This window comes from Pinus tabuliformis, chromosome Q (genome assembly GCF_031772625.1).
Source record: "Pinus tabuliformis cultivar Carrire ecotype Pingquan chromosome Q, CPIR1, whole genome shotgun sequence".
Taxonomy (NCBI): domain Eukaryota; kingdom Viridiplantae; phylum Streptophyta; class Pinopsida; order Pinales; family Pinaceae; genus Pinus; species Pinus tabuliformis.
Window position 1 is genome coordinate 630,813,866 of NC_142296.1, and position 18,928 is coordinate 630,832,793.

Sequence of the window (18,928 nt, forward strand, 5' to 3'; positions counted from 1 at the left end):
GAAAAAGATTTTAAGTGGAGCGTGGATTTCCAAAGGAGTTTTATTCAGCTTAAACATTTACTCACCATCATGCTCATTTTAAGAATTGTTGATCCAAATAAAGGTTATGTGGTTTGTACAGATGCTAGTAAGGAAGGTGTAGGTGGTGTACTAATGCAGGAGGGAAAGGTTGTTGCTTACGAGTCTAGGAAGCTTAAGGAGTATGAGAAAAAGTATTCAATCTATGACTTAGAGATGACAATAGTCATTCATGCATTAAATATGTGGCGACATTACTTGATGGGTAAGAAATTTCTGTTAATGACTGATCATCATAGTTTAACTAACTATTTTAAGCAGCCCACTCTGAATGTTAGGCAAGCTCATTGGGTTGATTTCTTAAGCGGATTTGATTTTGAAATTAAACACTTGAAAGGAAAAGAGAACCATGTCACGAATTCTTTAAATAGGAAGTTCAACTGTTTATATGAGGTATCATTCAATGAGGTGAAAAACACATTTAAAGAGAAAATTAAAGAGGAAACAATATAGGATCCGGAATATCAATTTTTATGGCAGTAAGTTAAAATCTGAACAACAATGAACAATAGCTGGGATACGAAGTAAATTAAGAAGGTATACTGATTTATAGAGGAAGGATGTATGTACCTAACTAAAAGGTTATTACAAATTTAATTTTAGATGAATATCATAAAGTTCCCTATGCCGGTCACCTCGGATATCAGAAATTGATAACCGCAATCAGAAAGGAATATTTCTGTCCCGACATGAAGAAGGAGGTGGTTGAATATTTGGCTCGCTATTTGGAATGCCAACAAGTAAAAACATAATACCATCACCCAGTTGGATTGCTCCACCCATTACCTATTCCAAAATGGAAATTAGAAGTTATTTCTATCGATTTTATAATAGGGCTACCCAAATAAAAAAAACATAATGATTCAATAATGGTGGTAGTTGATAAGTTGAGTAAATCTGCTCATTTTATACCAGTACAATCTACTTATAAGGCAGTTCAGATCGCTAATATATTCATGCAAACTGTTTTTAGGTTGCACGGTATACCAAAAATTATAATTTCGGACCGTGATGTAAAATTTACATAAGCCTTCTCGAAAGATTTGTTCAGAGGTCTAGGCACTCAGCTGCATTTTAGTATTGCCTACCATCCTCAAACGAATGGGAAGACTGAGCGAGTAAACCAAGTAGTGGAGGATATGATTCGAACCTATGTAATGCAGCAGCCGTATAAGTGGAAGGAGTATATACATCTAGTAGAGTTTGCGTATAATAAAAACTACCACACTTCTCTGCAAATGAGTCCTTTTGAAGTGCTGTACGAGTGTAAATGTAGGACTCACTCAAATTGGGGTGGCCTAGAAGATAAGTTAATGCTAGGACTTGATATGCTAGCAGAAATGGAGGAAATGGTCAAAAGGGTACGAACCAATTTAAAATCTGCTCAGGGCTGACAAAATAATTATGCTGACCGGGAAAGAAGTTTCTGAGAATTCCAAGTGGGAGATCATGTCTATGTTCGTGTTTGAGCCAAGAAAAGTACAATGCAATGGAATGGATGCGCTAAATTGGCACCTCGATTTTGCGGTCCTTTTCAAATTTTAGCTCGAATTGGACTTGTGGCTTATCAACTTGCTTTACCCAACCATATTCGTGTGCATAATGTCTTTCATGTTTCCGTATTAAAGAAATATATATATGATCCCAAACATATAATAAATTGGCAGGATATACAGGTAAGTCAAAGGAGTTAAATTCTTAATGGCCTATCTTATATATATATATATATATATATATATATATAAAGATTGCAAAGCTAATTTTTATTTTTATTTTTAAAAAATGGGTTGACTAAAGTTTTACTCTGGCATACAAGTCGAACCGGAAGGCAAGTTCTTGGTCGAACCAATGGGTATACTCAATCGGAGAGAAGTAATGTTGTGGAGACGAGTTATCACCCAAGTTAAAGTGCAGTGGCAACACTTTGGGCCAGAGGAGGCCACTTGGGAAGATGAATAGGCTATGAGGGAGATTTTTCCGAATTTATTTCCAGTAGAGGAACATCGGGACGATGTTCAGTCTTAGGGGGGGAAGATGTGATGTCCCCCGTGAATGTAAATATTTATTTACCACATTTTAAACAAACTAAATACTATTAAGTTTATATAATTAGTTAATTTTGATTAAAAGTTCATGGAAAGTGAAATGCCAGAATGATGGCAATAATTGTTTGATTAAAGTTACATGGGAGTGAAATGTGTGAGGTTGACAGTTTTACTTTTCTCAAGAAGTTAGGTTGGATGGTTACCCAAACCTAACTACTTCCTTGGAGATTTATTCCAAGGAAGGGATCAAGAGGATAGAGGTATATGAGAACAAGAAAAGAGGATTTGAGATTTAATTCAGAAATGTGTCAACTATGCTAGAAGGACAAACATATTGAAGAAGTTAAGTCTGGTTAAGACCAGATAGCTGCTATTATTCAAGACTATAAGTCTTGAGGAGAAACCATGTGAGAGGGTAGCTCGGGGGGAGACTTAGGTGGAATAGTGAGGTTGGAACCGTAAGTCTCACAGTTGGGAGGAAAATAAAAAAAAAGAGTAAGGTCTGTTACGTACGGACAATAGGAGCATTACCGACAGACATATAAGTATACTCTGGAATTACTAGAAGAATATTCATAAGATTTATCTTGTCAAATAGAATGGCTGTTTTCTGTTGGGAATCAGATCCCCCCACAGAATGTTTTGGGGCTCAAAGCCCAAGTTTTGGTCAAATGTATTGTAAGACTCCGCGAATTGCGAGCGCGAAGCGTGAAGTATAGGTTGAGTCATAGGGTTGTCCGCCCTAAGTTTTGTAATGTAATGTAATGTCATGTCAGCCTACCCATGGTCCGCGGACCATGGGATTGTATAAATAGAGCGAGGCTCTAAGTTGTAAAGATAGCTAAGGAATAAGAGATAGAGGAATACGAATGGTTCGAGCATAGAGGAAGAGTCTAAGTGTATTGGGTCGTAGTAGTAGGAAGAGGCTCTATAGTTGAGTGCGTAGAGGTCTAGTAGAGTCTGCGGCTGAGTGCGCGAACCCTTGCAGCTGAGTGCGTAGGGCGGTGTTGAGTCTGTAACCTTGAACGAAGAATAATAAAGAGAAGTTGATTCCAAATTCGGTGCATCTGCTTGTGTATTGCATTCTTTACATTTATATTGTTTTGTTTATCGCGCGCACTTATATGATTGCTGGATATACTGTTAATTATCACTAGTCTTACATAGATAAGTTAAGCAATCAGGTAATAACAGATTAAATAGTAAGTAACTTGGGTGTAACATGGATCGTGTCCCGAGTAGGATTGCGCGAAGGCAGCATCACAGGTTGCGAGGGACTAATAGATGCGCATAGCGATGTGCGCACAGGGTCAAACCGCGGACTGCCAGAACCTCATCAGATATCCCCAGGGTGCAGAAACCTGGTTTTAGCACCCTCCCATACTGCTTCAGGTGAGACCTCAGTCTGTGCTTCGTGGACTGTTGCCGAAAGGGCTAGTAGTACTGGGATTTGCTTGGCTAAATTACCTTTGAACCTAGGTTAGGCCTATACAAGCCAACAAATGGTTCCGTTGCCGGGACCGGGATCTGCATAAGGGATTTCTGATGTCGTGCCATTGGAATCCAACAAAGAAAGAAATTGAAGAGTGGTTGGACAAGAAGATTCACTAGTTCATAGCACAGGAAAATAGAAATCCGCGAATATCTAAGGAACAGTGGTTGGAGCGCTACTTGTATACGAAAATCCACGGAATTTTCTTTGCATCCTTTCCTTCTGAGCTGTATGAGTGGATCATGAAGCTAGCGGATAGTCAGGGAAGGTGTAGGCTCTACAAACCAATTGTGTGGACTCCAGAATGAGTGCATAGACTAGAAGCATTAGGAGATAAGATCGCGTGAGCTATGGACCATTGGCTCGATCGAATTATAGGAGGGTTTATCACTGAGTTCGTGGTAGATACGACCGTTAGCTACAGTGAGGCAGAGCGACGCTTCCTCAAAGGACTATGAGGTAAGTATATTAAATCTTTGAACACTTGGATTAAGATGCTATTGTGTGAAAAGCGGGTGATGCGAATAAATTAATGTTTGGAGCGACGCGAAGTGGGAAGATCTACAGAAGCAGAGGTAGTGAAGAATTAGAAATCAGTCCTTTAATTTCAGCCTCACGGGAAAGTGAGGAAGAGCTCGCGAAAGTTTCTCCAAGAAGCGCGATCAGTTTGATATGGCATCGAATTCCGCTCTTACCACCTCCACCTACACTGCCACTCATCTCACCCCCCTTACCTCCATCTCCACCCACCCCACCTTTGCCACCACCACAATTCAGTATGGCGAGTGCGATCAAACTATTGGTGTTGAGAGGAGTAGCAAATGAAGATTTAGACCAATTATGGTTCGTAGTAAGGGCGGTATGGGAAGCACAAGGAGTCATGGATGACAATATCAAAATGGCAATGCTAGTTAGTGCGATGCATGATCACGCGTTAACATGGTACATCAAACATTCTAATGATCATCCAAACGTAGGAATCGCAGAAATCTAGACCACGCTGAATAGCCAAAGTCGGAGACACAATCAATTATCGGGTTTAAGGAGATCGCAATGCTCTCAGGCGAGACCCCCTGAGATTTGGACCAAAGACTGAAGGGTATGATTCGTGAAGCCAATATGACTTTGATGGATGGAAAACACCGCGCATGGTTTGTAGCATCACTAACGCCGCACTTAAGGACGACACTGTCACAACAAAAAATTTCCACCTAGGCCGAAGCTTTAGAGATGGAAATGAGATTGCATGAGACCCATATACAAGACCTTGGGTTGGGAGTCCAACAAATCCACGTGCAACTGCAAAATCTGTGTTTGAAGATGTAGAGTTTGAAATAGGACAAGACACCTCGGTCAGAGGCACACGAGGAGGTATGGCCCATAAAATGCAAAGGCCAGGAGCATGACAAGGACCACTATCCAGTGTTTGCAAATTACTTGGCAGGAGGAGGGCCGATGCCGTTAAGACCTGAGTTATAGGCAGGACCAAGCGTGACACTTGCATTATGGTGCACGATCTGTCAGATAGGAGGAAAGCACACTACAGATAATTGTCATCTATTACAGAAGTATACGTAGACGTCCCAACAATTGTTTTGTAATTTTTGCAGGTTGGTAGGACATAATGAATGCACCTGCAGAAGCTATGAACTAATGATGGATCAGACTCCTGCCTACAGGGTGCAAATCGAAATGTGAGCCCTCAGCCCAAATGGAGGAATGACGTGCACTGGATTTCAGGGGCACGGTCGAGGTCGAGGTGGAATGGGACCAAGAAGGGGTCGCGGACAACTAATCTATTACAATTGTGGAGGGCCAGGGCACTATGCCCGCATTTGTACAAACCCAACAAGGACATCATGTTTGTATTGTACTCAATTTGATCATGAGGCAGAAGACTGCCCTTCATTGATAGCGAGGATGCGCAAAAAAGGGGTACTCCAACCCCCTCCGACTCAGAATTTGCAGATGATGAGGTCTAAGTTGCGTGAAGAAGACCCGAATGTAAACATGATGCTCAGGAGTGGTATGACCACTAGTGATGATAAAGGGAAGCAGTCAGAAGAAAGTGTGTGGGTTCGCAAGGCTCCTACAAAGGAACCTGAATTTGATTTAGAACGCACGAAGGAGACATTCATGGAAGCTAAGAAGAGCTTCACGGAGGCCTCCACTTCAGGTAGTAAGGATCAACTAGAACTAGGGATGGATCCTTCAATGCTCACTACCTTTTTGGAGACATGCATGAAACTGCTACGCGACAACAAGGTAGTAAAAGGACTACAGGAACTTATCACTAGGTGCGCGGGGTCAGGAGAACTGCACGTGGTCTGGAAACTTGGAAAGCATGCATTATGCACAGGAAGGGAAATGAGGTTGATTGTGCAAATCAGTGAGTATGAAATGGATTAGGTAATCCTGGATCTCGGATCGGACATGAATGTACTACCAAAACAAACATGGGAATGCATGGGCAGACCTGCGCTATAGTGGTCTCCTATTCAGTTACGAATGGTGAACCAACAAAAGATCTTGCCCATGGGAAGATTGCAAGGGGTAACAGTAGATATTGAAGGTGCAAGCGCATAGGTGGATTTTGAAGTGATAGAGATTGTCGATAACAGTTATCCCTATCCCGCGGTACTAGGAATAGACTAGGCCACTGATATGAACAGAGTCATAAATTTGAAGAAGCACAAAATGATCTTTGAAAAAAAGTCACTTCGCGTAGTAGTACCGCTAGATTCAGTCGAAAGAGTGTAATACACTGAACCGGTGCACGATGATTATAGTGATGACGATATTGATTATATTTATAAGATAACTACGTGAGAACAGGATTGGGTGAATCCAACTGCAGATGGAAGAATTTCGTGGGAGCGTGAAAGCTTTTGCACTTCAGATTTAGATGAAGAAGTAGAGCGATGGCAGAATCGGCTGCACAAAGTAACAACACTTAATTGCAACATGATGGTTCGATCACTGCGCTGCATGACAACAAAGGAAAGGGATCTGCCTACATATGATGGGTTGATAGCGGTGGATGAATTCTTGAACAAATTTGAAATCATAGTACCAGAACAATAGCGATTCGATGCTTTGAAGTGGGCACTGCATGCAACGCCTGCACGATGCTGGGGTACGCATCAAGGAAGTTTTGAGGACTAGCATGGATGTAGAAGGATGATGCACCTATGCTTTGGAGAACCCCAGCTCAGAACGAGAACCAGTCACCAGGGGCTGAACAACTTGCGCCCACCTTTCCCCATGGATACAGACATATGCTGTACATCCCACATAAGCACACACCACTCCCATAATAGAGAATCGGAACAAAACCCAGCAGTAGGAAAGGTGACGTGCACTACCAAATATCCATGGAGAAGCATTCGGTAGGGTGTGCGAAGTACTGAACATGGCTCATGAGGTGAAACACACTAATTGAGACCTGCACGTACCAGTGGCTCGATGGGCCTATAGGACCATGTGCAAAACATTGACCGTGGAAACGATTCCAAAGGTGCCGAACAGAGTAGCGACCATAATTTCTTAAGAGAATGCAAAGAGGAATCCACATGTAATAGCTCCTGTAGATGTGACAATGCGTGAAGACCAGGACAAAGAAATCACACAGTTACATGAGGTCGAATACATAAGGATTTAGGAATCCATTCAGTGAGGGAACCTTAGACTTCGTGAACTCGAAAAAGATTGGGTATGACTAAGGAAGAAAAGCATTTTGATGGACGCAGAGGTCAAAAGGCTGGAAAATGAGATCAAGCAAGCATGTCTTGTTAATAAACCAAGGATGAAAAGGCAAGGTGCGGAAGATCATACCACTGAATTAGAGGACTGTTGCCTAGAATTTATGACTTTGCTGCCATGGCTACGACTGCATCTCACCAAACGCAGCAACCAGGGGAGCACACTACATATGATATAACGCGTGGCGCACACTGTCGTGAGTGCAATTTAGGATTTTCTGCGGACTTTATTGGAAGGCAAGTTGAAGCTTTGCACAGGTGGTGCGACCACCTGACTAACCATAGAAAGCATAGTCTCAATGTTCCATGGAGTTGAAAGAGAGCATGGGACTATAAAAGAGTCTGTTTGGGAGCTGCGCGATAAAGGAGGTGCGCGCAGAATCAACATGTCACAAGGTTCGCACTTATGCACGGGGGTTGCGCTGCCACGCGGATAGGTTGGGAAGTGACCGTTGGTGTCACTATTCATGACAGGATGTCCGATTTAAGGCCAAATAGAGCGGGCGACGGGCATTTAAGACGCGAATTAAGGGCAAGATTTGGGACAATCTACTGCCAAGAAAGCATTGATGGCCTAGAATTGGGGGGAACAGTCGAATTTGAATTCATAAGGTGCTATAAAACTCCAGGGGCTAGCCACAAGAAAACATTTGTTCACTTGAGATTTGAGCAGTTGATTAGAGCCCAGAGTGTTGAGCGCCGAGTGATATTCGAGCCCCGAAGTTCGTGAATGACCACATATAGTTCAAACAAGATGGTGGCTACTAGGAGAGGTTTGGGCTTTGTAGAAGGAACTGCTGACGAGGCCACGCAGAACCCCATGGTACACGATGTTCCTGAAGATATTGGGGATGCGCTAGAAATCCCGAAATCACCTCAGACGTCGAGACCTAAAAAAGATAAGCAGGGAGTGGGACCAGTCCACATGTCCTCGAGGAATCTGCGGTTAGGTAAGCTCTCAATCAAAGAAAAGGGCAAGACTGTCACCATTGAGTCAGATGATGAGGAGGAGGACTTACAAGCTCTGATTTCCGAGGTTGAAGAGGAAGAAGAAGTGGAGGTGGACATCCAACCAATGCGCTCTGCAGCAAAATTGCCCGAGTATTTCCCTCCGTGAAAGGTGAAAGTGAAGGTACTAAAGGATCTGGATGCAATGAAGAGTGTGATCCAAACCCTGCTCCTCCCCGACGAAATTACCTTTGAAGGTCTTCTCCTAGGACATGTACCTACCCTAAAATTCAAAGATTGGGACCTCGTGGACAACGAGAAGTTCCCACACTTAGAGACAAAGAGCCTAATGAAACAAACTATGGAGGGGCCGGTGATCACATTACAGCTGCGAAAATGGCTGCACAGTGTGGAGAAGGCCGGGTTGCTGCATTTGCTATGGATACCACACTTTCACCGCGTGCCCATCACCATTTTTGTCATCAGGAAACTGCTTTTCTTGTTGCATGATAGGTACTTATGGCTGGAGGAGCTTATTCCCATCACGACGGATCTCATCCATAGAATTTATCGGCTTCCCTATAAGGGAAAAGACCCTGTGACGATAGCAGGAAAAAGCGGCGATTTGACTCTCATGGAAGCCATGAAGAAAAAATATAAGCTCAAGAAGAAAAAGAGGGGTTATGCCATCAACATTATTAAAGATAAAGGGGTGCGCATAGCCACCCAACTCTTGGCTGGGAAGGTAATGAGAAAATGTCACGACGATGAAGTACCACTGTCGTTAGTTGCATTGGCCGAGCAATGCGCAGAGGGGGTCCAATTCAACTAGGCTGAGTTCTTCTGTGAGGAATTCTTGATCAACTGCAAAGAAGCCCAAGAGCAGGGCAAGACCTTCCACTACGCATGGTTGCTCTTGTCCATTTTGCTGGTAGTGGGAGAATTAACAGAGGACAGTCAGTTCCTGAACATTGAGCATGATATACCAGAGGCCGTAAAGTACGCGTTGCTCTAGGATACCAAGGACGCGAAGCGGATTCGCGATATGAAGATCTTCTGGGTGTTCATGGAAGCGAGCATCCGGATGTGGATTAATCGGAGGCCGCACCTGTCCCCAACAATTTACAACAGTTTGTGGAGCTTTTCAGACTTCAAGGCGGACATGCACAATGTTTACATGAAGGCGCGAAAGGATCCGACACAGTAGTGGACCAAGCTCCCCTTCATCACCACTGATGATGCAATTTTCACAGTGTTAGAATCATGGCCTCCCAAGTGGCGCGCACTAGATTTAGCGGAGTTGGATAGGACAAAAACACAGAAAATAAAGGATGAGGCCAAGCTGCGCGTCACACAGCTGGCCGAGAAGAGGTGCAATGAACAAGCGACATCGGAGGTAAGGGCAATCTGTGAGGCAGCACAGGCAACCGCGGAGCAGGCAAATGCCACCGAAGTAGCAGCAGCAGCACAGATAACAGGGGCCACAACAACGCAGCAACAAGCAGGCCAATAATTTTCTATAGGACATGAGGTAGAGGACATAGACCTTGCCGAAGAAGGCATGGACCTGGGCACAACTTCCACCCAACTCAAAAGGCTACGCGTCACAAAGAGATCGGGTCCACAGAAAAAGGTCAAGGCCTCCAAATTGACCATCGACCCGATCACGTTAATGGAAGCTGACCTTTATGACATCGGCATGACAGTTCGCAATGTCACCAAGGAAGCGCTCGAAGAAGTCATGTCGGAGCAGCAGACTGTGTTGGGGGCCCTAAGGGTGCAGCTGCAGGAACTACAGGTGCGGCCCCCACAGGAAGGAACCGTAGCCACCTATGTCACAGCAGGCACATCAATAGCAAAGCAGATGCTATGCGCAAGGATGGCCAATACCATAGTACTACCGGAAGGGGCGCTAGCAGCAGAGAATGAGATAGACAGAGCCGCGGTTGGCACGATCAAGGGACTTGGCCTCAATTTGGCTGCCCTTCTACGAGACACATTGTACCAACTGCATGACGGAATAACAGCAGAGCTCTACGCCAGGGAGGGCCACGCGATTTAGGTGATGAGTGACAAAAAGATCAACATTGAACAACTCAGCCTGCAACATGACGAACAGGTGTCGCAAAACTAGTAGTTAGTACAGATAGTGGATGAAGCATGCCAGTGTGTCCTAGAGTTGTCCATTGCTACAGACCTACCAACAGAAGTGCTGATCCACTATTTGGCAAGTGGATTCTGAAACGCACGCGAGGAAACAACGTGAGTGCAGTTGGAGCTGAATCTCCAAATTACTGAGCTGCAGCTGAAGGTGCAGCCTTCCACTCCCCAGAAGTTCTAGAGCAGCGCGTTAGTGCTATCCAAATAGGGTTGGAATAAATTGGACGGGCAGTGTAGGACTGTACCAATATGTTGGACCCAGCCTTTGGCGTCCTCACATCCTTACAGGAGGGCCCCAACATACAACGCCTGGAAACAGAGGCGCGTGAACTTCAGGAGCAGTACGATAGTGTCCGAGGAACTGCGCAGACAGTCGTTCTCACTCAATGGCTCGCAAAGATGAAGCAAGCAAGGGCACTGAAAGAGCAAGTGGATGCCGCAAGATAGAAAGATGCACTTCTCGAAGCGCGCATCCAGCCATGGATAAACGAGGCCTTCACCATTATGGTATATATCGAGGGAAAGCTCGTACAGATGTAGGGGCTCTATGCACTAAAGCAGGGATTTGATCCTCACAATGAAGCATTGGAAGAGCACATGCAACAGGTCCAACAAATCGCAGAGCAGTGCACAACGGATCTCCGAGCAGTGTGGGACCAGTTGGAGGGACTTCGCGCCAAGATCTCTACGCCAACAGAGTGACTCGAGGGTGAGTCACGATGTTTGTGTTGGGGGCCTGTTGGGCATCGGATCCTCCCACAACATGTTTTGGGGCTCAAAGCCCAGGTTTTGGTTAAAAGTATTGTAAGACTCCGCGAATTTGCGGGCGCAGAGTGTGAAGTATAGGTTGAGTCATAGGGTTGTCCACCCTAAGTTTTGTAATGTAATGTAATGGCATGTCGGCCTACCCATGGTCCACGGACCATGGGATTGTATAAATAGAGCGAGGCTCTAAGTTGTAATGATAGTTAAGGAATAAGAGTTGGAGGAATATGAATGGTTCGAGCATAGATGAAGAGTCTAAGTGTATTGGGTTGTAGTAATAGGAAGAGGCTTTGCAGATGAGTGCGCAGAGGCCTAGTAGAGTCCACAGTTGAGTGCGCAGGGCGGTGTCGAGTTTGTAACCTTGAACAAAGAATAATAAAGAGAATTTGATTCCAAATTCGGTGCATCCGCTTGTGTATTACATTCTTTACATTTACACTGTTTTGTTTATTACGTGCACTTATATGATTGCTGGATATACTGTTAATTATCACTAGTCTTACACATATAAGTTAAGTAATCAAGTAATAACATATTAAATAGTAAGGAACTTGGGTGTAACACAGATCATGCCCCGAGTAGGGCTGCACGAAGGCAGCATCACAGGTTGCAAGGGACTAATAGATGCACGTAGCGATGTGCGTGCAAGGTCAAACCGCGGACTGCCAAAACCTCATCAGACATCCCCAAGGTGTGGAAACCTGGTTTTAGCACCCTCCCATACTACTTCGGGTGAGACCTCAGTGCGCCATCCATGGATTGTTGCCGAAAGGGCCAGTAGTATCGGGATTTGCTTGGTTAAATCACCTCTAAACCTGGGTCAGGCCCATACAAACCAACATTTGGCCTTGTTTCTAGTAAAATTATCTCTGTTATTCATAGACTCAGTAGATAAAGAAAAGATTGTGTGTGACCCTGTAGATAGGGTAAATGCAAATACTTATTTGCTATTATTTCATAGATTCAGTAGATAGAGAAAAGACTGTGTGACCCTGTAGATAGGGTAAATGCAAATAGTTATTTGCTGTTATTTCATAGACTCAGTGGATAAAGAGAAGACTGTGTGTGACCCTGCAGATAGGATGAATGTGAATAGTTACTTCTGTTACTTTATAAACTTAGAAGATAAGTATAGACCATGTGTAACCATGAAGATTGGGTAAGATGTGAGTAGTTGTTTTCTGTTTTTGAACAAGAATCTTAAAAACCTCAGAAAGGAAAAATAAAGACCATGAGTAAACTTCGAAAGGTAGCGTGTAGAAAAGAAAGAGGTAGGCTCAAAGACATTAAGAACTTAAATAACCCTGTAATAGGGCAGAGCTGAAATAACATTCTATGGAAAATTATACTCATTAAAATTTCCAACTAAGTAAACTAAGGTGCATGGAAATTCTACTTTAACAATGCACGGTGCATAAATCATAACGGACACTATCAATGTACAACACTAGATGCTAAGATGTTGCAAGTCAACAAAAAAAACACCGTAGTAAAAGTCCTAAACCGAAATTGTCGTTAGAGAATTCTAGAATTCCAAAACAATAGTGGAATAGGGTTACGAATCCCAAGCAAAGGAAAACCTTGAGCATACAAGCATAGTTGTAGTCAATATCTAGAAAGGAAATAACTATATATATATATATGAAAACTGATAAACAATCAAGTTTAATTCCGAAAACAAAAGCACAAACCAGAACCCCCAAATCGAGGGTTTCTTCATATGTCATTGAACTTACAGTGCCTAGTCCCAAATCTTACATTAAACACTTTATAAGTAAAAGCAGGAAATTACAAGCTAGAACATAAACAATGCGGGCCACAACCTCTTAGTTACAAAAATCTGGCTCTGGACCTTTAAATATTTACATAGTCCAAGTAACTGCTATTGAAATTACACAATCCGAATTCATTTAACGGAGGATAAATCTAAAAACCGTTTTCCAGAATTAGCCTAAATCCCTCCGTAACTGCTCATGCATACCCGATGATTCCTTGCTTATAGATCGTGGGGTCCAGTGGATTGGGCAAGGGCTCCAAAAACTTCAACAAATGAGCATGAAAAGCCCTGGCGAAACCTAGAGAGGCAAAGCAAAGAAAATAAAGTATTAAACTTACAAATTAAAGGAAAAAGGGAAAGAGGAAGACGAATTGGAGAGAACTGTAGCTAGCTAAGGGAGCGGAAACACATACCTGACCGAGCGATAATAACCCACCAACAGCACCCGAAAGCAAGAACATCAACGATGGGCGATCTACGGAACAGAGGAAGGCCCTCAGACTCCATGGTAAAGTAACTAAGATCAAGAAATAAACGTACCACAGAGGGAAGGCATGAACAGACAAAGTCATTCACCTGAGAGGCATCTCAACAGAGAGCCGGAGCCTAACCCTCTGCGTGGAAAACACAACAAATGACCGGCCTCCACGCCATGAAAGAGCTTAGACCGGCGGGCATCCATCTCCACCGTCAAGTATGCCGGAATACCGTCGATGAAGCACACTTACCTAAGCACGAAGAACGAGTTGTGAACCACAAAGAAGACTACAAAGGCAGTGTTCCCGCGTTTCTAGGGCAGTCAGCCGCCTAAAAAGATAAGAGAGTAATAAAGAGTCAAGACACTGTACCAACTACCAGTCTTAGGTGTTGCTAAGTTATAAAGTTCATACATGCAACTTGAATGCACTTTGGAGCAAATAAACCTTATACTGACATAATATGACGGGTCTGTAGCATCAAGGCAATGAAAACCGTATACCGTAGTCCAACAATATACTCTGAGATTATAACTGTAATTGTAAAAAAGGATGAAAACATTGATTGGCTTGTTGAATGATTAGAATATATATTGTTTGGTTCGTTGAAAGGTAATATACATATTAATGTTACTGTTATTGACTAATAATTAAAAAAAAAATTGCTTATGGGTTTGTGACATTAACGCAATTCAATTTGCCTCCGTGTCCACTCCAGTGGATTAATTCTTACAAAGGGATGACAATCTTAACAGTGCAAGTGAATAAATTGGGTTATGGGATGTTTGGTTATGCTTTTCAATTAAAATTGCAATAGTTTCAGTAATAACATGCCCTGTAATGTCAAATGCGGGAATACCGTGCCTTTTCAACAATCCGAAATATGATTCCAAAAATATTAACCAAAGACGTACCCTTTCTCGTCATGAAACATATAAATATTGTTTCAACTGTGGGATTTTTATAATTATAATTAAAAATGTTAATATAAATATTTTTATCAAATTATTTTCGCTTTTTATTTCACAATTTCACCGCTTAAAATTAAGTCTGTTAGTTATTGCACCAGTTAAATTAAATGTTTAAGTTATTTTACTACCAGGGTCGTAATTATATCCATGATTTTACCATCCATCTCGATGATCAGTATTCTAGCTTGTTACATGCTTTATTTTGATTTGAAATTTAAAGTTTTTACATATCTCGGGATAAATAAGTTGAATAAGTTAAAAATTTGAAATGGCACTAGCTTTGTAAAATGGTCTTATCGATTTTCTACCGGTGGTTTAAAGTTACTATGTTTAATAAAATTTTGAAATAACATAATTTAATTAATAAATAAAATGATTTTTTTTGGTGGTTTAAAGTTATTATATTCCATAAAAGTTTTGAAATAACATAGTTTAATTAATAAATAAAATGATTTTTTAAAATATTTTTTTTATTAATTTTGTTCAAATTTAAATAATAAAAAATTATAATCTTGTTCAAAATAATATGATTTTATTTTTAAGAAAAATAGTTAGATTATATCTTTCAAATTTACAATCAACATAAAAATAACACAAATGGATAAGCTAGGGACGTGCATGCAAAGAGAAAAAAAAGAGAAAATTCATCTTCACTGGACCTATAGGTTATTTAAATTATATAAATTAGACTCGTGGATATATGAATAATAACAATTTTTATGTTCCCTGGAGGAAATGCATGTTATGATTCATCTCAATTTTAAAGGCAAGTCATAAAGTAGAGTTACTAGCATTGATGCTCATACTAAATCTTAATCTTTCTTGTCTATTCTTTTTTGGATGTTTGGATGAGCTATGTTATGATTGATCCCAATTTTAAAAGCAAATCATAATGCAGAGTTATTAACATTGATACTAATATTAAATTTTATTATCTTTCTCATTTATTTTTTTTAGATAACACAAATGGGTGAAGCCTAATCTTGGGTGCAAGTAGAAGAAAAAGAAATAGAAATAATTCTGAAATTGGAATTTTTTTTTTTTTTTGCCAAAATATGTAGAAAAGAAAACAAAAACAACAACCAGAAAAAAGAAAAAAAGAGAATTTATAAAAATGACTTGATTTTTAATAAAAATTACCGATTTTTCTTTCTATAAAATATCAATTTCCTATATGTATCAATTTTTCTTTTTATAAAATATCAATTTCCTATATGTATCAATTTTTCTTTTTATAAAATATCAATTTCATATATATCACTTTTTCTTTTTATAAAATATCAATTTCCTATATGTGCATTTATGTATTAGGGAAAGATTTTACATAAATAAAATTTGAAATTATTTTAGATTTAAATTTAAAAATAACATTTTGAAATTATTTTAGATTTAAATTTAAAAATAACATAATTTTTAAGGGAAGGAAATGAGTGTAGATTTTTTTGAGAGAATTTTATAGAAAAAGTTTTTTATTATTCAGAAAAAATAAACCAAAGATAGAAAAAAAAAAATGTTTACAGTATACTATCCAAAACAATATCTACAGAACTTTTTTATTAAATTCGAATTATATCTACAAAACTTTTTATATCAAATTCGAATTGGGTAACTATGTAATTAAGAAGCCATTGCTAGATGACTGCGATTTTTATGGCATCAGTGTTACGAGGTAATATGAGCATCACATGCACATGCATTTTCAGAAAAGTAGAGTGATACTGAGATTTATAAAGTGGTTATGAATCGTAGACGAGAGTATCGATTCATTTATTTAATTCATAGTAGCGTATGGCAAACAACACCAGAGAAACTGGTCGCCAACATATATTCTACTTCTTCCTATCGGTACTGACCGAACATTCTTCAAAGCTTTTATATATATATATATATATATTTTGATCGGTCACTTGTCGCTGCTACGATTCTTCTGGGCTTCATTCAGCAATTTTACAAGTTCCTGCAGCGATATTCCAGTTGTCCCCATGTCCGTGGTAGTCGAAGACTTCATACAAAGGAAAGGCAATCAAAGTCAGTTACAGTGCAGAAAAATAAATTGGCGATGATTTTCAATTTAAATCACAAGACTGTGTAGTAATAATAAACATGATAGTAGTAAATTAATAATGGGTTAAAGTGATTTTTAATAGATAATTGTGTTTAGAGGTGCATTTTACAGTTTTGTATGTAGGTGATGTGTAAGTATGTTGTATTTCTAATAAAATAATATTAAAAATAATAAAATTTAATGTCTATCTAAAACAAAATTGAAATAATTATATAAATAAAAAAACTATAATAAAATTCAATACAAAAAGTCTAAAATTTTACTCCAAAATCTTTTAATATTTCTTTTAATTAAATATTTATAAAATAAATATTTAAAAGGAAAAACCATATAATATAGATGTATAATAATATTTAATGACATAAATATTTCCACGTCAAAGTTATAATATTTGAAAATATTAATTTTGTTATGAAGCCATGTAAAAAAAATCTAATATTAACATTAGAAGATTAATATCAATACAAGCTTATGTCTATAATTTTGTTATCATGCTATGTAAAAAACATCTAATATTAATATTAAAAAATAAATATCAATACAAGCTTATATCCAGAATCTATCTAGAAAGATCAAATATCTTGAAATACAAATCTCTTTTACTTGAGATACAAATCTCAGTTATTATGAAAAGAGACTTCATCCCTCTTAAAACTTAATAGATCTAAAGTTAAAAGAAATATATGTTAGTAAATAAAATATAAAATTAGTGAATTAATTATTAGATTTACATGACCCTACATAACTAATAATTAATTATAAAATAAAAAAATTAATTAATTTATTACATGATGCTTTTAATATTTAACGGGATATATACTTACTTTACGCTCTGCTTTGAAGACTGCATTTAGAGCTGTGTTGTGAACCATGGCAGCTTTTAGCAGGCCTGTCACCTGTACCCAAATATTAACACAAAAATGGTTATTTGTTTTAAGGTACCTAATGCAAATCTGTGAGTGCCATGAGTGACAAAAGGTGCTGTAACAAAATTGAATACCTCGCTGGGGCCAACTGTGACATTCTGCTCTTCCAGTTCCGTCGGCTCCTTCACATCGAGTTTATTCCACAACTGAACTATTGTGGCAGTGGAACCAGATGGAATTACACTTAAGTCGTCTGTGATGAAAAAGTTGACAGTCTTCTTCACATATCCCGTAGGACGTACTGAATCTTTGGTGGCTGCGAGGGGGTTGTCCTCCAACTTCACTTCACAGTTTATCCTATTGCCGCAGGAGGAACAGTTCACAGTCCCATTTTGGGTGCTGAGACCGTGTGTACCGCCGTAATCCGTTGTACGGGAGGGATACATAAAACCGCTGTGATTCCCTGTGTGATTCCCTGTACGGGAGCACACATAATACTTGGAAGCTGGAGCTGGAGTAGAAGATTTAATGTTCAATGTGTCACTGGTGTAGGTTGTGGAGAAAACCTCTGGGTCTAACAAAACCGCTTTGTCCGCTTTCATGAGAGACGCAGACAGACTCTCCACGCTCTTATAAAGATTTGCGATGCAGCAAACTTTTGTGTCATCCTTCTCCTTATTATCCTTGGACACCAGCGCCTGCTTGGCAATGGCCCCACTTGGCAGTACGAGAAAACTGAATAGCAGATCAACAAAATCCTTCCCTGCTTCTGCGTACATTATCTTGCCACTTCTCTTACTGACCATCAGTTTTATGGTGATGGAATTAGAAGCCTTAGGCTTGGCCGTAGTTTCAGACTGGTTAGCTGCCATGGCAATTCTCTGCTGCTTCTATGCTGCTGTCTGATGATATATGTGACGATGTTAAAACTGCAATTGGCCATGAATTTAAAGAAAAAGCCCACCAAAAGAAGAATAAAGTCTCCAATCGGCACGTCAAATTATTACAGTTATTCGTTACGCATAATGATCGGCATATAAATCGAAAATCGAACATGCCTTCACGGAAATTTATATCGCATCGACTTAGCAGCCTTACGACCCGCCATGGCAAGAATACTGTTTCGGATCAGCAAATCAGTTTAGTAGGTTACCAAGTTGTCTATGATCTACCAAATTTGACTTGTGGTTTGAGGAGGGACATTTAATTTGGTGAAGTCATTATCTGAGATCTCATCTTGACTGGATATTTTAACATGTCTTGTCCTCTTAGCAGAGCACAACCACCACAAGATTGTAATAATAAGACTTACACCAAATTATAAAAGTTATTTGATAGACATATAGTGTTTTTTTTTCCTAGAATATATTTAATATCAAATTTACTTGAAATTAAATAGGAAAATAGGAATTTATTGAAAGTGTATTTTATATCAAATTTACTTGAAATTAAATTGGAAAATAAGAATTTATTGAAAGTATATATATATATTTTTTCCAGTGGAAAAACTACCATAATTTAGTT

The 18,928-nt window shown here is 39.8% G+C and overlaps 1 protein-coding gene across 1 annotated transcript; it reads right to left on the bottom strand.

Annotated features, from left to right (window-relative positions):
- Positions 1-16,126: 16,126 nt before the first annotated feature.
- On the bottom strand, positions 16,127-18,344 carry LOC149221042 (uncharacterized). Its single transcript, XM_089382896.1, has 3 exons — positions 17,539-18,344; positions 17,363-17,434; positions 16,127-16,475 (listed from the first exon to the last, which is right to left on the bottom strand). Exons 1-3 carry the CDS (start codon positions 18,274-18,276, stop codon positions 16,377-16,379), a joined length of 909 nt encoding a protein of 302 aa, XP_089239022.1. The 5' UTR covers positions 18,277-18,344; the 3' UTR covers positions 16,127-16,376.
- Positions 18,345-18,928: the final 584 nt, after the last annotated feature.

Excerpts from the sequence above, each read along its gene's own strand:
- LOC149221042 (XM_089382896.1), bottom strand. The coding sequence starts at position 18,276 with ATGGCAGCTAACCAGTCTGAAACTACGGCCAAGCCTAAGGCTTCTAAT. Across the intron at positions 17,435-17,538 it reads TCACAGTTGGCCCCAGCGAG|GTGACAGGCCTGCTAAAAGC; the intron begins GTATTCAATTTT and ends ATTTGGGTACAG. Across the intron at positions 16,476-17,362 it reads TCTTCAAAGCAGAGCGTAAA|TCTTCGACTACCACGGACAT; the intron begins GTAAGTATATAT and ends CTTTGTATGAAG.